Source organism: Peromyscus californicus, unplaced genomic scaffold, assembly GCF_007827085.1.
Source record: "Peromyscus californicus insignis strain IS unplaced genomic scaffold, ASM782708v3 Scaffold_9__1_contigs__length_137607984, whole genome shotgun sequence".
Classification (NCBI taxonomy): Eukaryota; Metazoa; Chordata; class Mammalia; order Rodentia; family Cricetidae; genus Peromyscus; species Peromyscus californicus.
In genome coordinates this window covers 21,658,834-21,684,206 of record NW_026294617.1, presented here as the reverse complement: position 1 = coordinate 21,684,206, position 25,373 = coordinate 21,658,834, and the positions used below count along the sequence as shown (strand labels likewise).

Genomic DNA, 25,373 nt, shown 5'->3' with positions numbered 1-25,373 from the left:
CCTATTCCCATGTACTCGTTGAAATTTGAGCAGTAACTGCTAGGCTTTGAACCTCAGACTCTAATTAGCTGGTACAGATACTTAAGAGGTTGGCTGTGGGAAAGAAAGGTGAGGAACGGTAATATAGACCAGAAGGAGCCCAACTGAAGAGCAGCACTAGGAAATCTCTAGGAAAATAAGGATCTGCTGGTACCTGGTGTAAGAGATGACTGGAGCGGGAAAGGGTGGGACAAATGCACTTTAGGCAGAAGGCAGGATTGCACACAACCTAGAGGTAAGGCATTTGGGGAGGGGTCCAAAGTGGCTTAAGTGTAGGGACTGGAAAGTCCTATTAAGTTAAATATGGATTCCTCATTAAATTCAAGGTTCTAATTATAAAGAAAAGATGAATAGTATATGACATTGACAAATGACCATAGTAGATCAACTCTCAATATATTTGAAATGATAAACCTCAGTAACGATGCCCAACATTTAACTTACAAGATTAAAACTTCACGATTTCATGTGGTCCAGGGGTTTAGAGTGCTTACTGCTTATTGTGGACTCAGAACCAACACGGTGGGTCACAACTGCCTGTAACTCAGACCCAGAGTATCTGACCCCCTCTGATCACTGTGGGTGAAATAAAACTTCTTACAAAAGGTGCCTATAAACTCCTAACAAAGTTCTTTCCCCTTGACCTAGCAAGGCAGAGGGTCCTGTGCAAGTTAATGGCCTCCCTCTGCCCAGATGGATGTTTTCTTTGAGTGCCTAACAGCCTACAGTCTCCTTATCACCTCCAAGCCCCCTCAGGTTTCGAGTTTGTCTGTCCAGTACCCTCTTCTTTCCTGGGGCAATGCAGAACTCCTAGCAGAGAAGATGGAAAAAGACAGCCTGTGGGTTAAACCAATAAAAGCCCAGTCTCAAAAAAAAGGGTGGGGTGGGGTGGGGGGTCATCCTAAACAGTAAACAAAATTTTAAAATAAATTTATAATAACCTATTTTAAAAGAAGTATTTAACCAAATAAAAATAAACTTACTAATGTGTTTATTTTATAAAATGTATTTGCAGAAATATTTTATCAGACACAAGTGCTACAAAAATAAATATAAAATTTACATGTTTACATATTGCTTATATGTACATTATTTACATATTGAAAACTTCAAAACTATAGCATGTTTTGTCCATGATTCTCAATGTCTTATTAGTACAGAAAACAGCAAAAACAAACACACCACACACAACTTAGTTAAATAGATACATGAGCACAGAAAAGTTTGAGGGATTATGTACTTGGAATAAAATCAGATGTCTTAGTTTATTTCATGACCACTATATCTGGTAACGAAAATTTTATTCTATTTTGTTTTCTTAGCATATATTTTTTATGATATATTAAAATTGTTTCGCAGAAAGGCTTTCTGAAGTTATAGTAAATTTAAAAAAAAATCTCACTTTACTTGAAAGCCAACCAAAAAGTCATTTATTAAATATAGACATCTGAAAGGACTTTAGTTAATGAAAACTAGGAGTTGGATTAGAAAACATCAGAAGGATGGAAGAAAGACACTGTAATTTCTGTTTGATGCATTCTGGTAATTTTTCATTTTCTCCGTACCTAAATGAAGCAGAAAAACAACTTCATTACTTGGACCTTAAGAGAATACTCAAAAGCACATTTCTCAGTAATCCTTTAATGAAAAGAGGTATCTCAAGAAAACAATACACTTACTAGGATTCCAAAATCAACTGAAGTGCACCCAATTTGTTCCTTTCAAAAACAGAACACTTGTTTTGTTTGATAGGTGTATATACTTAGTACAAGCATAGTATTTTTTTTTATAAACATTTGATCTGTGATTAGTTGAATACTCAGCGACAGCATTTATATATTGTGAGGACTAGTGGTTTGCCTTAAAAAATGTCTGTCAATGCTGGGTGGTACAGTTCAGTTAGAAGGCTTACAAAGCATTCATAAGGCCCGAGGTTCAATACCTACCATAAAAAACAAGTTTTTAAACAGTCTTTCAAAAGATGGGATGTAACTTTTACTTGGGAAAAATAACCAAGTTTAGTTAATTTAGACTTTTTTCTGAGGGTGTCATATAACCCAGGTAGGTTGCAATGGTAGCCAAGGATGATCCCCAACTCCTGCTAACAGTCTATGCACCACTCCATCCAGCCTGAGGTCAATGTTAGATGTCTTCCTCAATCACTTCCAGACAGGTTTCTCACTGAAACTGAAGCTTACCTATGTGACTAGATTGGGTAGCAGTGAGCCAAGGATCCTCTTGTCCTCAGTTCCCCAGTGCACACTGCCTTGCCTTGTTCCTGGGTGCTAGGGCTCTCAACTAAAGTCCTCCTGCCTGCAAAGCAAGTACTTAAGCAACTGAGCCATCTCTCCAGCCCTCTGTGTCCTTTTTCTGTTTGTTTTTTGAGATAGAGTCTCACTGAGTAGCCCCTGGCAGCCTGGAAGTCTTTATGTAGATCTGGCTGGCTTTGAACTCACAAGAGATCCACCTGCCTCTGCCTTCCAAGTGGTAAAATTAAAGGTATGCACCACCACACCTGGCCCCTCTGTATTCTTAAGTAAATAATTAAGTTCATTCTGAGAAGAGTCAACCTAGTTAGGTCATTGAATAGGGTTATTCAATGAAATTCAAAGAAATCCTACCACTTGAGTTGATTATGAACAGTGTAAATAAAAACTGTCAAAACACTAAGCTTATCAAGTCACTTATTTCAAAGTACAGAGAAAGCAAAATGAAAGCAAGCACTGAATTCCACCCAGTGCTTTACGAACTTACCTAGTTGTCTGACCATCTGGTGACGTGTAACTGATGGAAGACACTCCTGCTTGGACAACCAGCTGTGACCCATCATTAAACTGAACCCACACAGCTCCGTTAGTTAGCTAGAAAAGCAAGCACGGAAAATGACTACACAGAAGACACAACTGGAGTTTTTCTTTGGGTGGGGTAGGGGGGTGGTTTTGAAACAGGGATTTTTCTTGTAGCTCTGGCTGTCCTAGAACTCGCTCTGCAGACCAGGCTGGCCTCAAACTCATAAGAGATCCACCTGCCTCTGCCTCTGCCTCCTGAGTGCTGGGATTAAAGGCGTGCGCCACCATTTTCCAGCACAACTTGCAGTTTTTAAGGGCTCACTTAAAAGTGTCCTATACTGTTTGTTTTATTCATTCATTTAGTGTTTTAGCCCCCCCCCCACCTCCATTTTTGAAATAGTCTCAGCATATAGCACTAGCTGGCCTTGAACTCACAGAGATGTACCTGCCTCTGCCTTAAAAGTTCTGGGATTAAAGGCATACATCATACTTATTTTATTTTCATGTCTATGGGTGTTTTTCCTTCATGTTATGTCTCTGTGCAACTTGCTCACTGAACTTGAAGAGGCCAGAAGAGAGCATCACATCCCCTAGGACTGGAGTTACAGACAGTTGTGGGAATAAAACTTGGGTTCTCTGCAGGAGTAGCAAGTGCTCTTGATCATGGAGCCATCTCTCTAGCTCCACATTTCATTTTTAAGACAGAGTCTCATTACACACAGCCCAGACTGGCATCGATTTCACTCTTGCTTCTGCCTCCTACATACCAGGATCCTAGGCATGTGCGAAAACAACCAGACCAGATGCAGCTTTAAAAACAACTGTCTTCAATAACTACAATTTCAGTTTGTAGTGATCTTAGCACTGAAAATATTTTCTTTTTCCTCTTTAGATCATCGCTCTAGTGGCGAAAGCATCATGATATTAAAATGACTCTCAATAAATTTGGTTTCTCACAAATGTCCACTGGGTTATTGAAGTAGTTTTTTTTTTTTCCCCCCAAGACAGGACTGAAGAAGTGACAAAAGCTCCCTGGGTTATCTTAGCCACTGACTTGTCCTTGTGCTACTGCAAATGGAAAGGCATGTGGTGTATATAGGTGAGAAACATGGCCACCTGACTCAAACAGTCCTGTATTTACACCAGACTTCAGTTACACACTGCAGGACTACACAAATCAATCTACCATAAAACAAAACAAAAAAACTGTAATTTTAGCCTTTAATCCCAGCACTGGGGAGGCAGATCTCTGTGAGTTCGAGGCCAATCTGGTCTATGAAGCAAGTTCCAGGATAGCCAGGGCTGTGACACAAAGAAACCCTGTCTCGAAAAACAAAACAAAACAAAACAAAACAACTATAATTTTACTGTCTTTAAAAGGGCAATTAGCTTTACCAGATTACTTTAAGGGACAAACTAGAGAATGTATGTGGTCGTCAACAAATGTCAACAAGCCCCATGCAGTACTAGAGTGAATTTTTACTTAATTGTTAAGTAAAAATACATGCGTCACACTCCAAAATTTCCACACTTCACACCTGATAACATACACAAGGTAAAGGTATATACACTGACATAAAATTTTGTAATTTTGTAAATTTGAATTCAATGTTGATTTTGTTTCTGCCATTTCACATGTCCTCGACATCATTCTCTACTCCACACAACCCTTATCATAACATCATCCACACTGTAGGCAACCTGCTATCAACATCAGAAGCTTTCTGATATATACCAGTTAAAAAAGCCAAACTTTTAGGAATATAACCAATGCAAAAATATTTAAAAAAAACTTCTGGAAAATATTGTTAAAATAATTTATATTATTGGGTAATAGTTTAGTCAATGAAAAAAAAATCAAGACGTCCACAGCAAGGAAATTATCTTTCTCACAAATGTCTCACCTGTGTAGCCCAACCAACATTTTTCACAAAAACTGACTTCAAAAGCTGCGCTGATTTAGGAAGACTCGAAGAAGAGAAACTTGTTCCTGTGGCAGTGGCTGTGTGGCCAAGTTCTTCAGCTGCAGCCGTCTACAAACAGTAAGGGAGAGGAAGATCTTCCTTAGCACATTCATAGGCCAGCTTCAGTAAAAGGAAGATTGCTTTAGGATTTTAAACAGAATTTTCTCAAAACACAAACTCTAAAATTAAAACACCAACCACACATTAAAAGTAAAAATAAAGCAAAGGCAGGCAAATCATGACTTGTTTTCATTTTAGTAAATTTCTTTCCCTTATTTTTAATAGCTAAAGTTAGAGAATGTACATAATGAACACATATACACACTAGTTTCTTATGCACTGCATTCTTGTACATTTATATACAGTCTTTCCTGTTATGACAGGTATGACAGTTCACTGAGGAAATCTAATTACTTAACCGTGAGCCATGAGGCAGCTGACTGCATGTGCAAGGACCACTGGCTTATTCAAGGAGACATATGGCAAAATAGCTCAGTGAGGCCGAGAGTAGGTGATTTTTTTTTTCTGGGTGGTGCTGGGATCTAAGGTATGGATACATGTTAAGTATATATTCTATAACTGAGCTGTACCCCCCAACCCACATCTTCACCAGGCACTCATTGCATGTGATACATATTTACTTACAGAAGGACTGAGTACTGGTACCTGTGTTGGGAATGCCACGCTATTCATGCTCAATCTGCTTGGTGTTGCTTGCTCTCCCTTTGAGTAGCTTGGGTCCACAGGAGGTGGTGATAAGGCTTTAGGTGAACTAGTATTACCAGGTTTTCTGAAGCAAAGAGAAATGTCTCAATATAGTTCCCTAAAGCTTTTCAATATACAGAGAACTAAAAATTTATTTAGTGTACGTTTGACAAAGAGTTCCAATATGTAGACCTGGCTGGCCTTGAACTCAGAGATCACTTGTCTCTGCCACTCCAGTGCCTAAATTAAAAGTGTGCACCACCACACCTGGCTAGTTAAGTTTTTAAGTTTCAATTTTATTTATTATGTCTGTCTGTGTAAATGGTGTGCGTATTTAGGCACATATAAGCCCCAGAGTGTGTCTGGAGGTCAAAAAATGACCTCTAGAGTAAGTTCTCTTCTTCAGTTTTACAGAGGTTTCAGGATCGAGCTTAGGGTACTAAGCGTGCATGGCAAGCACTTTTTCCCCCAGTGAGCCATCTCTCTGTCCCCTGGAGCTGTTTTGAGGTACACTGGCCTCCAATTCCTCCTGCCTCGACTTTGTAGGTGCCAGGATTATGGAGTGTGTCACCATGGTGCAACCCTAGACATCATTTACAATGAAATGACCAAGTTGTGTCTTAAACATTTTAGCATGGTTAGGAATTGTAAACTTTTACCTTCCTACAATTATTGGGAAGAACGAAGAGCTCCTACTTCTCTTTTCCTCCTCTGAGATTACAGATTCCAGTGCCAAGCATACACGGTGACCCTAGTACAGAGAAGACTGGCTCTTGTCAACAATTCACTGCTGCACCATGTGACTGTTAACTGGATGAAAAACAGGTACATACCTCATTAGCATGTTCCACATATATCTTTATTTCCTCTTTCCAGGTAGTAACTTCACTTTCATTTTTTAAAGTGTAAGATTTACCCGTTTTTTCAATCATGTGAATTAAATCTTCTGTTTTGTGTATTTTGGCTCCTGAAAATTCAACAGAAAACCATTCTTTTATCAGTTCTTTTACAATGCCTGTATTTAATTCATTATTATAGTAGCACATGGCTGTGAGAAAAGTTATTTACATTCATCTATTGATCATTTGTAAAATGGCACTCCAAGTATCCCACAAACATAAGGCATCATTTTCCCTTTCCAGCATGTGTCGGATCTGACTACACAAAGGCACGGCGCTCATACAGAATGGCAGGGACAGCTGTAATCATGTGCTGTGATGTGTACATGGGAACCCTTCATGGAGGGAGACAGTTAAAGACAAATCAACTCCAGAGAATGCTCAAAGAGACTGTCTGTTAAACCCGTCCATTTGGGTTTCAAGTAAGATATGGATATTGTTTTTCATGTAGTTTATGCCATGAACTGATACAGAGCTAAGCAGAGAAAGGACTACATCTCACATATTACAGATGAACTGCTGGGTGTACAGGAAAAAACTCGATCACATGTAGTATACTCACCATCATAAAACCAAACCTCGAAATCAGCACCAGGAGAATTCTCCATCAAAATACATTTAGCATATCTTGTAAAGTAAGTGATTTTGGGAGTTTTAGACCTTACGAGCTGAATAAATCTGGAAGCATACTGATATTTCCGCCAGTATTTTTCTAAAGAAGAAAAATATACTCAATATTAAGAGAGAAAACTAAACATACAGTTGTATCTGCATTCTAATTCCTGGTAAGGTTAGACAGCCTTGGTTTTGAAAATTACCTCAACCAAGATGTGTTATTCAGTAGTTATTTCTCCAAATCATAGCTTCTAGGAGCTTATGCAGGAGATAGTTACCAACAATTATAAATTATTTATATATATTACTGCAGTGATTTCAAAGTTAAAAACTAGATAGTTCACGTTGAAATTTTTGATGACTCTAGATAGGCCAATAACTAAACAGAAGCACAGGCTATAGTTCTGATGTTACTAACACTTCATAGCTGGTTTTCACGTAAGAGGTCTGTGGCAGTGTAACATATGAGCAGTAGACGGTGGAGCAGTAAGATACACCAGCTCTTCCCAGACACTAAGTACATGAACATGACCAGCAGCCAGACTGAAGCCAAGGTAGAGTTACATACAGGATTTATGTATATATAAATCTTTCTTCTCAGTGCATCTCCTGAAAATGTACATACCTGGTAAACTGTCAAAGCTGTACCTACTGATGTTGTCAGTAGGCAAGGGTGGTCTATCAGCAAGAGGAAAGCCTCTTCCATCATTTGGATAATAAACAGTGATCTGATTAAAATAAGTAAATAAATAAAACTTCTAATTGTAACCTGTTACCAAAAAGTACACAAGGTTCTATGTTAAACATTAATTTAGAAAAAGTTTTTTAAAATAACACAGTATTCTAACCTAAAATTTTATTACTAGTTACAATTATTTTAATTTTTCAGTTTGTGAATTCCAATAAAACAGATTAAATACCACATTGTGAAAAGAACTCAATGCCAAATGTTTAAAGTCACACCTAAAATTGTAAGTGAATAAAATTAGTATACTACCATAGTCCCGTCACTAGATATCTGAAGAACCTCTTTCACATATCCTTCAGATGCACACTCTTTCAGAAGCTCCACACACACCTCCTCTGAATCAAGGATGCTCACCTAGAGAAACAGAAAAATTGATAAATTGTTTTTTAAGAACACTTTTGGCACATAATACTTAAGAAGGAAAAGTACTCAACCATAGCAGAAATAGCAAAATCCAACTGCTGCTTCACTTTGGCAGTCTAGAAGAACAGAGATGTATCTGGGTGCAGTTATGAGCCAGAAGGTATAAAGGTGAGAATGTGTAATTAAGTATGAAATTCTAACCAATGAGCAAAAAGCAAGCAGAAGGTAGGGTGGGGAACAAGGACCCTGAAGACAATGGGGGCCAAACAAAGACAAGACTGGGTGACATGGGAAACAGAACAAACAGGATCAAGATAGAACCACAAAGAAATTATTCCATCTTCACACATGCTCATTGAATTCTAAACACAGAAATGCATATTGCTTTAATTTTAGTTATCTTTTTTAAGGCTATATTTTCTAACTTATTCTTGATTTGAAACGAAATGTAGAAAATCACACTGTAGGTATAAATAAAGTATTTAACATAACATGTAGCCAATATTATTTTAAAAATCTTTTCATTTAACTGTCTTTTAAATATAAATAATTTAAGGGCTGGAGAGGTAGTCCAGTGGTTAAGAGCACTTGTTGCTCTTGCAGAGGACCTCGGTTCATGTCCCAGAATCTACATGGTGGCTCATAACTGACTGTAACCCCAATGCCAAGGAACATAATGCCCTTTTCTGGCCTCCCTGGGCACCAGGCAAGCATGTAGTACTCATACATACATGTAGGAGAAACACAAAATTCAAAATAAATATATTAAAAAACATCAGTAACTTAAAAGTTACAAACTTATCAGAATCAACTTGCCATTCTAAAAGCTAGAGGGCACCAGGATGGTGGTACACACCTGCAATCACAGCATTCATGAGGAAGAGGCAGAAGGATTGCAAGCCCAAAGCCAGCCTGGATTACCTACTGGAAACTGTCTTCAGCACACACAACAAAACCCAATACTATCTATCTAATCCAGAGGGAAGCAAATGCTATTTTTCCATGAATACTAAATTTTTCTCAAGTGTTAAGTTTATATTATCTCAAACTTCAAAAATATCATAGAAAACTAAAAAGATCACACTTAAGAATTGTATTCCAAGGAAAATGTCAAGTAGTAACTTAGAAAAAATAATCGACATACCACAGCCTTTTTGGTTTTTTGTCTGATTGGTTTTAATCTGTGAGCAATCAAAGGAGATGTGATGCTTCGTAAGGTAGGTTTCTGGTGACCCAACGTTGACTCCACACTCCTATTCTTGCTTTGTTCAGAACGAGGATGTAAGCCCAGTTCTTGGTGCGTGACCTCAGGCTTACTATGATGTGCAGTCATGTACTTTGTTGTACTCAGCTGCTTTACAGGATGAACATTAGCAGAAGTATCAACATTCTTGCTGGCTCTTGTATCAGTCCAAGCATTTCTTAACACATCCCATGAATCTGGACAGCTCTGGAAATCTCTGTTTGGGCTAGCGGTGCTGTGTTCATTAGTTTCTCCTAAATGAGCTAAAACATACATTAAAAAAGAAGTTTAGTAAAATGTAGCATAATATGTTGATTATAATAGCAGGGTTTTTTTGGGGGGGCATGTTTGAAGACAGGGTCTTTCTATGTATCCCTGATTGTCCTGTAACTTACTATGTAGACCAGGCTGACCTCAAACTCAACAGATGGGCCTACCTTGTCCTCCCAGGTGCTAGGATTAAAGGCAGACTACACCACACCTTGACTCTAGCACTTTTTAAATAATAGAAAAAGTCAGTTATAAACATTTGTGTATTATATTGAGAAGTCTCTTTAAATCAGTAAATTGTAGCTGTTCTTTGCGAAAGGGGGAAATGTGTAATTACACTGAGATGACAGATATGCTAATTAATTCCACTGTAACTACTTTACTATTTACTGTTTTCCTATTACTATTAACATTATTATATATCTTAAATATATTAAGATTTTTTTAAAAATTAGCTATTAAAAAAATGAACTCTTAATAAGGACAAAAAAATAGTTAAAGGAACATTTAAAGCCAGGTAGAAGAAACACTTTTAGTATTCTTATGGCTATGAAAATGGACTAATATAAAATCAAGTTCTCTTTCTTTCCCTTTTTTTTTTGTTTTTTTCCAGACAGGGTTTCTTTATGTAGCCCAGGCTGTCCTTGAACTGAGAGATCTGCCTGCCTCAGCTTCTTGAGTGCTGAGATTAAAGGCGAGTGCCACCACTGCCTGGGGAAATTAATTTTTCAATCAAAGCAAAACCAAGTTACTCATTCTAAAGCAAGTCAATGTTCATCAGAAGGAATTCTGGTAAGAATTCTCAGTCTACAAAAGAAAAAATACATAAATTTTCTTTACTATAAAGATTATTTATCACATTTCTACTTAGAAAATATGCAGCTAAAAGCTGCATAAAAATATATATTTTATATAAAAACACTGACTACCTTCAGTATCCCTAATTAATATTACAAATGTATTTGTACCTATATATTTAAAAGCTCTTATTGAATTCTATACATTCATATTTCATATGGTTTCAGAGTTTACCTTTAAAAAATTGTTTCTGCATGTGTATGTGTACCTTTGTGTTTATCTGTGTACTGTGGACACGCAGTGTCCGACTATCAGATCTCTTGGAACTGGAGTTACAAGTGGTTGTGAGGCACCTGCTGTGGGCACTGGGAACTGAACTTGGATCTTCTGGTAAGAACAGCAAGTGTTCTTAACCACTGAGCCATCTCTCCAGCCCTTCAGGTTCACATTTTTTAAAGGGCCTTAAATAAATAATTTAATTACATAAAACTCTCTATAGTAAATTATCTTTCTTTTCTTTCTTTCTTTTTTTTTTTTGAGACAGGGTCTCACTTATGCAGCCCAGCTGGTCTGGAAGTCATGGTCCCTATGTTTCAGCCTCCCAAGTGGTATAAAGGCACAGGCCCATGTCCTGATGCTATTTTTTTAAGGCCTTAAATGATCAATTACATAGAACTCTAGTTTTTCAGTATTAAACTCTCAGAATTTTCATCACCATTTTATTTAAAATGACTTTGTAAAGCTTCTTTCCTTGCATTCTCATTATAAGGAAAAATATTTTCTATCAAGTAAAATACTTTAAAATTGGAGCAGAACAAATTGGAGCAGAATGACTATATTACTTATATAAAGCTTATTTCTCCATCTCAGAAAAGTCCGTATTACCAAATAAAAATAACCTGTGAATAAGTACAAGACTGCAAAACTAATATACAAGGTAGTTTTGTAGTTTAAAAAATAGACCAACCAGTAAGTATATATGGTCAGATTAATTTCCTTTAGACTTCTGAAAATCATACATCTCTCTCGAAAAGGAAAAGATTCCTCTTGACAGGGCCTAACAATTCCACTAATGAGAGCTCCTATCTCACACTCCACCCAACACAATGGTGAAAGATGATCTCCTCCTCCAGATGCTGCCTTTTAATTCTCTTCCCACCCACCTTCTGTGAGTGTTGTTCATTAATGGGGGGACACTTAATCTCCACATTCTTGATAATGACCTAGGGCCAGCTGCTTAAATGTTTAGGTTTCAGTAGCTGTGTATTTCAGTCTGAGGAACTATGGGCAAACTAAAATCCTCACACCGGCTTCTCACAAGTAAAGTCAGGCATCCTTTGATTACTTCACGGGCAGTGATAACAACAGTTTTTGACACAGGCATCACCAGAACAGGCTTCAAGGTCCAGCCTGAGCCAGGAATACTTGAGAATCCTTGTTCTACTTAATCACAGAGCAGCAGTGCAAACTGAGTTGTGTACCATTTGCTCATGTATAAATAGCTTTCTTCTTCATATTTGTAATGTAAACTTAAACTAATCATATACATTCAATATTAAGGAGAGTAGATAGCTTAAATATTCAAAAATATTAAGTTTATTTCTTTTAATGTATTTACTGGAACTGTATTCTTGAATATAAGCAGAAAAGTGCAATGTTTGGCAGGTTCCAGGTCAGTAAATTTTAATTAAATACTCCATTAAAAACTCACCATTCATTTGCAGATTTCCAAACCACTGCTGTACCATTTCCATCTGAGGCGTCTGGTCTGCAAATGGAAAAGGAGTTTTTCCTAGACAATGATGACTGGAACTACAGAGGAAAAAAAAATCCCATAAAGCAATTATTGGGGAAAGAGGGATTAGGAACAGAATCTAGGGGTACATACACACACACACACACACACACACACTGAATATGTATGTGTTCTATGACAGTAGAATTCCTAGTCCCTGAACATTTTAAGGCAGAAACCCTAGAAGAGATTTAAATACCTGAAATTTTAGAATAATCCCAGAAAACAGTATTTCTATAATCATCTCTGAAACTCCTATACCAAAATGCAATAGCACTGTATGTCTGCTATCCTCTTAGAAGTTTATAATTCAAACATTAAAAGATCACACACAAAATCCCAATTGGGCACTAAAATCAGTGCTCGTATCAGAAGCAGTCAGTACCACAGCTATTCCTCATTCAGCCTCAGCTTCCCTCTACATGCAGCTACTATTAGTCCTTCAGGGATCAAACTTGCTCAGTAAATGCTATGCTGTGCTAGAGATCTGCTCCAAATAACACGTCTACAAATTTAAACACACTTAACACACACTTTTTTTTTTTTTTTTTTTTTTTTGCAGTGCTGAGGACTGACTTGTGGGCACTATGTTAAGCCACTGTTCTCCCACTAAACTACATCTAACCAGCCTATACGCACTTAAGAGACCTTAATCAACATTAATAGCATAAAAGCCTTTTTTGCTTTGAAACAAAGACTAGCCTAGAACTTGCTGTCACAGATTGGGTTCAGCTGCATGATCTTTCTGCCTGTGCCTCCCAAGTTCTAGGAGTATAGACATATGCCACCATGCCTGGCTCAAAATTGTAATTCTATTTCTGTAAGGGAAACACCTAGGCACTTTATAACCCCCCTTGTTTAGATTTAGCTTTGTATCTGTGCTAATACAATGTTTATCAAAATGCTTTTGAAAGAATTATCCTTGCACTGCTGGGTCATCATCATGTCTTTCAAAACACCTCCAACTATTGGCTGTTTTGTCTTTAAGGAAGTTAAAAAAATTGATATTGCTGTGTGTGGGTAAATACCTCTCTTCATTTTCATCCAGGGATCTTCTGGGCTTTGAAAGCATTTCTACTGAATGACATCGTTCTATTGAGTATGTTTTTGCTCGAGACTGATTAGAAGTGCTGGATCTATCAGAGGAATGAGCTCTGCGAAGGTATCGAGAATGCGGCCTTTCTTCTGCATCTTCAATTACTCTTCCCCGTCCCCTATTATTAGTTTCTTGGTCTGGGTTTCCCCATTGTGTACAAAAATTGCTTCCATCTCCTGAAGAAAAGTCACTTAAATTCTTATTTTTTGGAAATACAGTAATTTTATTTGGAAGTGACTGACCAATCAAAAGTCTTCTTCTGTCAAGTAAGCTACCACTCAAACTGGTACTGGAAGACGCTGTAATTGTTGTGGAAATTGTGGCATGCCCACTATCCATGGAGTCCTCTACAGTCCCTAAGTCTTTATTTTTTGTTGAAGGATTTCGTGACATAAAAGGATGGTCCAATACAGAAGACAGACTTAACCGATCTGCAGGATTCCTACGAAGTAACTGGTGGATAAGGTCCTGGGCCTCTCGTGACAAAAAGGTTGGCATTTCATAATCTGCCAAAACTACTTTATTCAATGTGTTCTTGACTGTATCAGTGTCAAAAGGTGGTCTTCCAATAAGTAATGTATAAAACATACAGCCCAACGACCAAATATCAGATTCAAGTCCATGTGCACTTCGAGTTGCAATTTCTGGTGAAATGTAATTAGGAGTTCCACAGAGTGTGTAATGCTTTTCATGTGGCATTTTCAATTGTGTTGCTAGTCCAAAGTCAGCAATTTTTATGTTCATATTACGTGTAAGTAATATGTTAGAGAGTGTGAGGTCCCGGTGTAATATGCCATGAGAATGAAGATACAACATTCCTGTGATGATCTGGTGCATAAATTGCCTAGCTGTGAAGATGGAAAAAAAGAAAACGTAATTCAAAAGTTCTGGAAATTCCAATGTTTAGAATACATGATAAAACCGAGTACACATACCAGAGTATTACATTAAAATCCTAGCCTGCAGCTTAGATTGACCAACAAAAACATCACTCTAGTGATATAATACTAACTAGGCACTCATTTTAATCTTTGCTTTTTCCAACTTATGAGCTAAGGGAAGCCAAATTTTATACCAGCTCAAAGTGATTAGAGAAACTAGGGTATAACCAGACATCCACAAAATTAAGAAAATTATTTAAAATTGTACAAATAGTTCATAGATATCAGCTGCTAGGAAAAAATCTTATTTTTAGTTCCTAAGTGCCAAGTATGATAAACAGGCTGTCACACCCACCCAATCATTTACATGGGTGCTGGGGACCAAACCCCAGTTCTCACACTTGCATGGCAAGAACTTTACACAGCCTCCATTGTAAATATTTAATATATTTCTTTCTTTCTTTTTTCTTTCCTTTTTCTTTGTTTTTTTCCACACAGTTTCTCTGTGTAGCTTTGGAGCCTGTCCTGGATCTCACTTTGTAGACCATGCTGGACTTGAACTCACAAAGATTTGCCTGGCTCTGCCTCCGGAGTGCTGGGATTAAAGGAGTGCGCCACCACCGCCCAGCTTAATATAGTTCTTAATACTTTCCTGCATGCTTGCATATATTTAAAGCTGCAGACACATTATAATAAATGCTTTCAAGATATCAAAAAATAGTATGAGAGTAGTTTCATTAACTTTTCTTCTTTACTGTATATCTTAAAGTTATTTCTCTAATAATATCATATATCTTTACTTTACCTAATTGCCGTTGAACATATGTGTAATTTCTGATGTTTCAAGGTTACAAATAATATAGGAATAAACATTCTTGTGCATGCATACTTTTTGTGTATGTTATGTGAGTTTCTCTGCAGTGTGGTATATATATTCTATATACTTATAGTACATATATATTCAGGGATATGAAAATTGATTAGTTTCATGCCTTGGCAAGTTAGCCTTTAAAAGGCTGTACTTGCTTTTTTTTTTTTGTTTTTCGAGACAGGGTTTCTCTGTGTAGCTTTGCGCCTTTCCTGGATCTTGCTTTGTAGACCAGGCTGGCCTTGATCTCACAAAGATCCGCCTGCCTCTGCCACCCAAGTGCTGGGATTAAAGGCGTGCGCCACCACCGCCCGGCAAAAGGCTGTACTTTAATACACACTATATTAACATCAAACAGTCTCAATTCAGTGTGTGAAAATGGTCTTTCATTATTTTGGTTAGCACCCTTATGACGACTATTGACTCTGTGCATCTTTTCATGTTTATTGGTTATTTGAGCTTTCTCCTCTGTGAATAGTTTGCTCATACCCTCTAGTTTCTTATGATTATCCTTTCCCTTTAGGCATATCTTTCATTTTTCAACATGAACTTTTTGTTATACACACTGCACACACACAAGTTTGTCAGTAGAAAACAAGGAACCTAGGGCCTTGTTCATGCAGATCAAATAAACACGCTACCACTGAATTATAGCCCCAACCTTATCAGTCATACAGTTTGCAGGTATTTTCTTTCCTTCTTTGTCTTAAACTTTGTTGGTGGGAGGGAGATATATCTTTGGTTGCATGTAAATTTTTAAGTTTAATTCAGGCTAACAGATACTTTTTTCCCCTTATAAATATCGTCTTACTCAATAAATCCTTTATTGACAATTACAAAGTAGTCTGAAAAATACAGAAACTACCATCTAAGTATATGGACCCTCTCCCATTTATATTATTTCCTCAGAATAAACTTTTATCAATGGAATTTGAGAGAAAGCTTATCAACACTTCAGTTCGTGTTAACAACTATTTCCAAGAGATTAAAATGTATAAAAGCTCCATTAAGCCAGTGTGATGGTTCAGCATGTAAAGCTGCTTGCAACTAAGTTTGATGAACTGAGTTTTATATCTGGAATCCACATGATACAAGGAGAGCCAACTCTCTAGACTGATCTCTGACTATACCATAACACACAAATGAATAACAAATACTAAAAACAAAAGCAAAAGCCTATCAGCAGCCTTATTCCTTAGCTCTATCTGCAGGATCAGTATCAGTTATAGCTTGGAAAAAAGATCAGTAGTTTGACAACATATGGACCTTATCTGATTTGAGAAAATGGGGGGGATGAAATTCATTTTGTATGTCACAGAAAAACACTAGGTATGGAAAATCTTTGTCATTATGTTCATTTAAGTATTCACTGTGAGAATATATTATATGGGGAGTCTCAACCACTCCATGCTTTAGAAGTCGAGCAGTAAGTTAAAGGAGTTCTGGCACAATGCTCTCAATGTTTATTTGGAAACTTTAGTCATCAAACACATTATATATAGTTTTCCAGATTTGACAGGATTTATAATAAATTGTTACCAATGATTTAATTTAAAATGTGTTTTGGAGAACAGAAGGCCAACAAACTTCTTTCTCTACTACTGCGATATGTGATTTATAAATACCAGCTTTTGAGGGGACACAATTTAATAAAATAACAATTGAAATAGTTTTCTTTGTGGTTGAAGAGATGGCTCAGCTGTTAAAAGTGCATACTGCTCTTACAGAGGACCCAAGTTCTATTCCTAGCATCCATGTTAACCCTCCATGGGCATGGGCACCTACCTGCACTACATGCACATACCCATACACAGGTGCACACTCATACACACAGCTTAAAAAAAATATTGCTGAGGCTGAAAGGACTGCTCAGTGCTTAAGAGTCCTGGCTGATCTTCCAGAGGACCTGATTCCCAACACTCACATGGTGGCTCATGATCAAATTCCAGAAGATACAACATCTTCTGCATTCCCTGGGCACCAGGCACACATGTGGTGCACGGACATACATGCAGGGAAAATCCCATGTCTCGAACAAACAAAAACAAAATAATAATCATTTAATGTTCGGATTTAGCTCAGTGGTAGAGTGCTTGCCTAGCAAGTACAAGGCCCTGCGTTCGGTCCTCAGCTCCGACAAAAAAAAAATATATATTTTATTTATATATATATATATATATATATATATAAATAAAATATATCTATATAGATAGATAGATAAACTAAGCTAGGTGTAGTGGCAAACATCTTTAATCCCAACACTTGGGAGGGCAAAGATAGGAGTCTCCTTGTCATTTCAAGATCAGTCTGGTCTATATATTGAGTTCCAGGACAGCAAGAGCTACACAGTAGAGACCTTATCTCCAAAACACAAAACAAATTTTTTTACTAAATATTACAAAATAGCACATTTTCAAAACAACACCTTCAAAAGCCAAGTATTTACCAAACAAACAGAAAAAAGAGAAAAACTCTATACCCCAACCCAAAAAAAGACACCTACCTTCACTTTCTGAGAAAGGTTTCATTCGGTTCTTTAGATACCTGTTCATTTCTCCATTATGGCACATTTCTAACACCAGATATACATAATTGTTATCTTCAAAGTAATTATAAAGCTAAAACAGAAAAGGGTGCAGTCAATTACACAAACATCCAGCTTTCTTAACTGCTTGTATACACCTGTATCTTACCTCCAAAACAGAAGGGTGTTTCAACTGGCAATGTATTTTCACCTCATTCTGGACTCTCTGTACCATTCCAGCTTTGTACATGGCTTTCTTATCTATCTAAAAATAAGAGAGGCCAGATTTATTTGATTTTATGATGTGTGGTTTGAACCCAGGGCCTTGAGCATGCTAGAGGAAAGCACTCTACCACCAAGCTATACCCCTAAACCCAGACAGAAGTCACAACATCAATCTAAAATTGTCTGAAGTCTTTTTATATGTTCCACCCTTGCACCTAGCAGAATGAATTCTCAGTTTGTCCAGTGTATTTATGTTGTAACAGAGAGTGGACTTTCGATCTTCCTTTTTCCAACTCCTCAGAGCTGAGATTACAGGCATTGCACTCCCATGCTCGACAATAATGGTAGTTTGGATTATTATAGCCACATATAAGCACTTTATTATAAATAAATTGTCCTGACTTCTTCCCATTACCTTAAGTATTCATAGTAACAAAATGTACTAGTCTCCTGAACACTAATAAAGTATAAAACCTTCACTTAAGCAAGGCAAAAGGGTCTCTTAAATGTCCCCAAGTTCAGCTGCTGCACATAGCAACACTGTCTTTTGGCTAATGTCTCTCTCACTCTCTCTCTCTCTCTCTCTCTCTCTCACACACACACACACACACACACACACACACACACACACACACATATACACGGTAGGGTGGAAGTGTGCACAGCCTCTAGTTGATAAAGACTGTGACATTTTAAATAGCATGCCTCTCTAGTCTCTTGCAAAATACTGAAGAAAGGGTCACTAATACATTCTTACCATTTTGATTGCAACTTCCAAACCGGTGTGAATGGACTCAGCTCTGTAGACTCCTGCAAATGATCCTTTACCGAGTAGATTTCCAACCTTAAAGTCCTTTAAAAAATTAAAGATTATATGTGATGACTTGCAGAACTAGAAAGTAAGAAAGTTGGGTAGGAACTGGAATAAATCTGGTAAAATGGGCCAGAGAGGAAATATGACAAGGTTCAAGGAGCCATCAGACCTCGATGATGCAGGTGTCTGGGATGGAAGGCATCTTGATGCTCCACGGGACTTCCTGAGCTCCAGCCGGGATCGAGATTGAGCCCTCTAATGAGCTGGTTAGCTCGGCTCCCTCCTCCCGACCACCCGGCTCCCGCCGCCGCTCCCGCCACGGTAACCGCCGTCCCCGGGGAGGGGCAGGCGGAGCAGCTCCCCGAGCGCGGCTTTGGAGGCGGGAGTGGGGACCCGACACCAAGCGATGGGGACCGGGCGGGGCCCACAGCTGGAGATACACCTGCTGGGTACCAGGCGCCCCACGGGAGGGGGGAGGGGCGAGGGGCGGGTCACTCCGCCCGCCTCTCCGCAATCTGTCCCCACCACAGAGCCCTCCTGCCTCTCCTCTGTTCGCCCGCAGCACCCCAGCCTCACCGAAGTGGTCACTGAGCACCAGCGAGCGCCTTAACCAGGGCGTCCTAGAGCCCGCGCTCGCCCGTCCGCCCGCCTCGCTTCACCGGTGTCTGTCCCAAGCCTTATCCGGATCTTCTTCTCTCCAGCACTGCGCTCGCCTCGCTCAGCCGGTCCCCGAAGACCAGCGCGTGCTTCACCCAGACCTTCCCTCAGCTCCGCGTCTGCCCGCCTCACCTCGATCCTCTCCCCGATGCACGCCGCCATGTTCCCGGGCCGCTGGCGCCCCGGACTCGGCCGTCTCGCAGTCCCTCCGAGGCAGCGCTCCGAGCAGCCAGCGGGTCTTGGCGCCCATCGGGCTGCACTCTCTATGCCGCCGCCGCCGCTGGCGACGCCGCCAACGCCACCGAAAGGTACCCCCGGTACCTCCTGAGGCCTGGGCGGCGCCTCCGTGCTCCCATTTTGAAAAATTCCCGCCGATCTCTGAACGAGCCAGCCTGGCGGTGACGTCAGCACGCTCGCGGCTTCTGAGAGGATGAGTGATGCGCATGCGCAGGAGGGGATTCCGGGCGTCGGCGCTCTAAGCCGGAAGTGGATAATATTTTGAGGGAAAGTGATCAGTGCGAGACTGACCAAAACGCCGATTAACCATGAACGTTTGGAACTGGCAGGTTATGTCTCGACTCAGTTTCAGAGCCAGGGGCAGAGCGCAATAGTAGAGGGCCTTCCTAGCACGCGCCGAGCCTTGGCTTTCCCTAGCAAATCTTTTGAAAAGGTTTTTAGACTTACATAAAGAGAACTGGGGAAAAGTCCAGCCGGCAGTGGTGGTGCACAGCTTTAATCGCAGCCTTTGGGAGGCCGAGACAAGCGGATCTCTGATTTCGAGGCCAGCCTCATCTACAAAACGAGTTCCAGAACAGCCAGGGCTACACACAGAAACCCTGTCTTGGCATTGCCTTCCTTAGAACACCCTCCATGTACACGGTTGGGGTATTTCCTTTACAACTATTAATGTGTATGGTGATTTAAGAAAATGAACTGCATAGGCAAAAGTGCCATTTAAAGTAAAATAAGGGCTGGAGATGTAATTGAGTGGTAAAATGCTTGCTTAGCACACCCATGTCCCCGGGGTTCCAGTCACTTCTCTCCCAGTAGCACTCCCGCCACCCCCCACCCAGTATTAAAAGCTGAGCATAGCGACTCATTCCCGAAATTACAGCATTTGGCAGACTAAGATAGTGTTGCCCTCAGTTTGGGGCTAGCCCTGGAGTCTTTAACATGTTCTAGGCTGCCCTGGGCTACCTGTCTCACAAAACTTTATTCTGAGCCCTATGTGAGTAAGTGACTTAGACTAGGGAATTAACACAAGTTTCCTTGAAAAGTGTTCTGAAGAAAGAGCAGGTGTAAGGATCTTTACAAGCAGAAAAAGAGGTAATTACAAATCAGTAAGTGTACAGTCAGGGGTTTGCTTTTTTAGCCTAATTGTCCTGAGATGTTAAGTCAGCTATAAGAAGATCAAAAATAAGACTTGTTTTCTGAAGGCCCCAAGTAGTGTGTTATCTCTCAGTCTGCCTGTGTTGTATCTTCTTTCAATAGAAATCCTAATACTGTTAGTCAACCAGGTCTAGATTGCTTTTCCCAAATACCAATGACTCCAGGACAAGTAGTGAGGTATGGAAAAAGATTCATTTGGGAAGCCAGCAAACCAAAAACGGCGGCTTTCTGGTAACCAACAAAGATCATCTTAGGGGACCCCGGGTCTCAAAGGGCAATTTATAGTCAGGAATAGGAGCAAGATGCAGTGGACACTATAAGTGAGGCCCTCATTAGGGGCCTTTTTTGTCTTTGTAATATCCTTGAAATAACCAAATTTAGGCCAGTCTCCACATTTTTTTTTCTAGATGAACACATTGTTACCCTGCAAGCTAAGCATTATTTCACAAGTACTTGGCCAGAACTTTTCAGTTACTGTGAAAATCTGTGGGGTTTGAAGCAGTGATTGAGAACTTGCTGCTCTTGGAGAGGATCATATTTGGTTATCAGCATTCATAGCTATCAGCTCACCTGTTAACTCCAGGTCCAGGGTCTCTGATGCCATCTTCTGGCTTCTGTAGGCATCACACTCACGTACACAAACCCTTGGTCACATCCTTTACAAAAATAAAATCTAAAAACAAAAACCTATTGATCTCACTAAGTGCCAGACATCCTCAGAGTTGCTTGAAAACAAAGATAAATATGCCTGCCATTTGGAGCTTGCACTTTTGTGTGAAAAGAGATACTTTATAGTTAACCTGTACTTTGCATATACACAGTGATAACTATACATCATCAAAAAATACCTGGAATTTAATGGGTTCAGTTTTAGTTTAAGGAATATTTACATTTATAGAAACATTCTCTTATTTTCAACAAGATTTAATGTTCCAGAATTTTAATTTCAAGCACATGAGCATATAGAATTTCTTTTGTAATGTCTTAATAGGCAATTTTTTGACAGAGTCTTGCTATGTACCTCAGGCTGGCCTTGAACTCCAGATCCTCTTTCAAGTGCTGGGATTTTAGGTGTATGCCACCATATCTGGCTTCATAGGTGAATTAGACTGTTGTCTAAATTCTGTATGACAGGCTTTGGTATTCCTGGGCTTTACCTTGTGGCCTTACTGTTTTTGTAAATATTCCATGTGTATTTAAAGTTTGTCTGAGTCCATTCAAAAGTCCATGACTATTGATGTAAGTCTATTATATCCAGTCACTTTTGGTTCTGTTTATGTATGTAGTGCCTTCCATTATCACTGATGCTGTGGGCCTCACCCTCACTGCATTACTCTCTGTTCTGAGACTGCTGTGTCAGAGCTGTTCTCTTTCTGGGGAATTATCTATAAGCAAAGCGTACCACTGACTTCTAAATATTTCATTTGTACTATTCATGTACAGGGCACAAAATATTTACATCAACACATTTGGTAGGTATTTTCTTAGCATAACTCTTCTTCTATTATATCATTTTGGGGTCTGAAAGCCACAAATAGTCTTCAAACTGTCAAATGTCTGACACCTCTTAGTTAGTGGTAGTTAGGTTTTTATTTGCTTACTTGGATACAAAGTCTCTGTAGCCCTGACTAGCTTGGTATGGGTATGTGGATCAGGCTGGCCTCTGTCTGCTTACCTAGTGCTGAGATAACCAAAATAAGTACCCCATCTGGCTCCCAGATTGTTTATGTTGTTTGATTTCTGTGTTTTCTTTGCTGCTTTTATGCATTTAGTAAAATTTGTTTCAAGTTACCTCCTATTCTTAATGTCATTCTTGTCTTCTCCAGTCACTAAGAAAATCATTTTATGTTTATCCTGCTCTATTGGCAGTGAGTAAACAGGTGGCCAAAAGCATCACTGCGGAAAGAGTGCTGGGATGCTGACATCATGCTGCCTGTGGATTTGTGGGCTGTGTGAGCCATCTTGAGTATTTATCCAAAGGGCGAAATTTTGAGGGTAAATTATAAAAGATAAACATGTAATCTGACAGTTCTTCCTTACCTCTAAAAATGTTCTCTTTTATATTACATAGGTGGAGTTTTTTTTTTTAAAAAGAAACCCTTTCAAATTTTCAACTTATGAGCAGCTGAAATGAATAAATGCTTATAATTCACCCATCTTTAGAATATGTGTATTTCATTGGGAAATTTAAAGTACATGGTATAAATGTTTTTTTTTTCAGATTGAGGATTAATTTTTTACAGACTATCTGACCACCCCCAGAAGATTAACATTGCATACATTTTTATCAGGCACAGCAATTATTTTTGTGCCTGGAACTGGCTTTGTAGATCAGGCTGGCTTTGAGCTCACAGAGATCCTCCTTCCCCTGCATCCCAACTGGGATTAAAGATGTATACCACCACACATGGCTTCATCTTGTTTTTTGAGCTGTGGTATCTCACTAAACCTGCACCTCACCAAATAGCTAGATTAGATCGGTCATCAAGCCCCAGGGGTCTGTTTCCATTTCCTTGGTTAGTGGCAAGTACCACTACTAACCCCAGCTTTTTTTTTAAGTGGGTGCTCCAGATCCACATGCTTGTACTTGCATTTTATATCTTCCCAGCCCCAGGAGCAGCAGTTCCTTTTTATTATTTTTATTATTATTTTTATTATTATTGTACACACACACATGCCATAGTCAGGACAACTTTGTATAGTTGGTATCACTCCTTCCATCATGGATCTAGGAAATAGATTCAGATCCTCAGGCTTACATACCAAGTGCTTTTATGGGTTGAGCTGCCTCGACAGCTCCAGGAGCAGCAAGTCATAAACAGAGGACTGGGGAAGAAGTTCTTCTCAGCCTACTGAGAATTTCCAAAGCTTTCTTTCCATCAACACATCTAACATTCACAAACTACCATATAAGATTTTAGAATTAAGTATCTGAAAGTTTGCAAATCTTGCCAGGTTACTCAAAAACTCTCATTGCTATGCAAATTTCTTTAAAATAATTTGGTGACCTGTCCTCAATGTTTCATGTAATGTAATGAGTAGAGTTCAACACTTGAAAATTAAACCTCTTGTGTGCAAAACTCATGGTTCAAGGAGCAGGTAGAACATGTATTTATTATTATTACATGACTTCTTGACAATGTGGACTGATATCCAAAAATGAACTGCATTTATTATCAATTGTTATTTGTTTCCTAGTATGAAGATGCAATTTACATACATAGGAAATATTTTATATGCTTTGATCATTCCATATGCAAACATTTTGTGGATATATTTGTGAACCAAAGTCATATTACAAAACAATAATTGTAGAATATTATCAGTTAACATTGAAAGCCATTCTTATGTCTGTTCATTAAATGTAATGGTCTATTATGTCAAACAAAATTATTTTTATAGGTATGTCACATTTGATTACAGTTTTCTGCATGGCAAACAGAATTGAGAAATCAAATGTACAGTTCTAAAAGGACAGAAACTAAGAAGAGTTACTAAGAAACTGTCAAAAGTTACTTTATAGGAATGACTGGAGTAGAGTCACTTTTTACATATTTATAATGGTTGTGAAGATGACTGGAATACCATTTTACTAGAACTGAACAATTTAGTATAGATTCCTTTAAAAACTGTTTCTGTATAGTGTGATGTTAAGTAACAGTGGCTTCTTTCTACCAAATCTAAGAAGTGACCACTTGGTGTTAGGACACTCCTTCCAAGACACTAAGCCACAAAAGTTTATTTTAGAGAAAAATGTACACTGTAAAGCTTTTTTTACCTAGTTTTTCATTTTAAATTGTTTTTTAACATCTACATTCTAAGCATGCTGACATGATTTTAAAAGTATTTTCACTTAATTTCTCAGAAGGAACAAACTTAGGAAACTAAAAATAATAACACCTAGAAAGATGTATAATGCTTATTTTTAATCAGAAAGCATCATGGAATCAAAGGTGTCTGCTCTTTAACTTTCTGATGGCCTTTGTTATTTTGTCATACTTAACAGACAACATGTACAAATTGACTTCTTTTGGTCCAGAACTACTTCAAATTACTTAACACCCAAAAGATAGAGAATCTATTCAATGGTACTATTAAAACTGAAGATTATTAAAATTGGAGGTGTTGAATATGGAAATGTATAATCTGGTTTATTTCATATGAATTAAGAGCCCCAAATCCTAAACGTAAGACTTAGTACTAAAAAGGAAACAAAGGGCTGGTCATGGTGGCACACACCTCTAATTCCAGCACTGGAGGCTGAGGCATGAGGATCACAAGGAGGAGGCCAGCCTGAACTACATATCTAGACCTAGTCTCAAAAATAAGTGGAGAGAAGCTCCTAAATCTATCTAAATTGCTAATTAATCATCAGAGTGACAAGATGCACTCTTTCAATATCATAAAAGAGTGGAATTAAAGGAAAATCAAGATTTTAAAAGAGCACTGCATTTGAAAACACTGGGCATTTAAATGACATTTTACATACCTTTGATTGTGAACATGTTATTTATGTGCTATAATACAATCTAAAACATGTTGTATCTCACTGTCTCTTTATAGGATAAGTACATTTTAAGGTCTTAATATGTTTCTTTAATCATCCTGTGACTCAGGTGATAATGTTTCATACTCCAAACAAGGGCCATGTTATTTTCATTAGCATGGATTTGATTACTTCGTATATCAGA

General features: G+C 38.6%; 2 protein-coding genes across 11 annotated transcripts in view; one reads left to right on the top strand and one right to left on the bottom strand.

The window, feature by feature from the left end:
• Mfsd8 (major facilitator superfamily domain containing 8) overlaps nt 1-15,093 on the top strand; it is a 45,215-nt gene extending 30,122 nt beyond the window's left edge. The window contains exons 12-15 of one of the 10 annotated variants that reach the window (XR_008216203.1): nt 6,221-6,322; nt 6,640-6,818; nt 10,249-10,427; nt 13,277-13,389. Coding sequence is in view for 2 of the 10 variants with exons in the window: in XM_052729933.1 (XP_052585893.1) it covers nt 6,221-6,307 (87 nt within the window). In the remaining 8 variants the exon portion in view is untranslated. Of the gene's footprint in view, nt 1-3,832; nt 4,715-5,175; nt 5,396-6,213; nt 6,323-6,639; nt 6,819-10,248; nt 10,428-13,276; nt 13,391-13,704; nt 13,815-14,703 lie in introns of those variants that run through there. The other 9 variants (XR_008216208.1, XR_008216200.1, XR_008216205.1 and 6 more) reach the window with 9 other exon arrangements.
• Plk4 (polo like kinase 4) lies at nt 1,014-23,713 on the bottom strand. The gene is made up of 16 exons (XM_052729929.1): nt 19,426-23,713; nt 18,580-18,675; nt 17,767-17,862; nt 17,577-17,691; nt 13,257-14,172; nt 12,145-12,245; nt 9,267-9,628; nt 8,009-8,113; nt 7,637-7,739; nt 6,959-7,108; nt 6,331-6,464; nt 6,157-6,248; nt 5,459-5,582; nt 4,733-4,861; nt 2,794-2,900; nt 1,014-1,604 (listed from the first exon to the last, which is right to left on the bottom strand). Exons 1-16 carry the CDS (start codon nt 19,453-19,455, stop codon nt 1,502-1,504), a joined length of 2,763 nt encoding a protein of 920 aa, XP_052585889.1. The 5' UTR covers nt 19,456-23,713; the 3' UTR covers nt 1,014-1,501.
• Between the last annotated feature and the right edge of the window lie 1,660 nt (nt 23,714-25,373).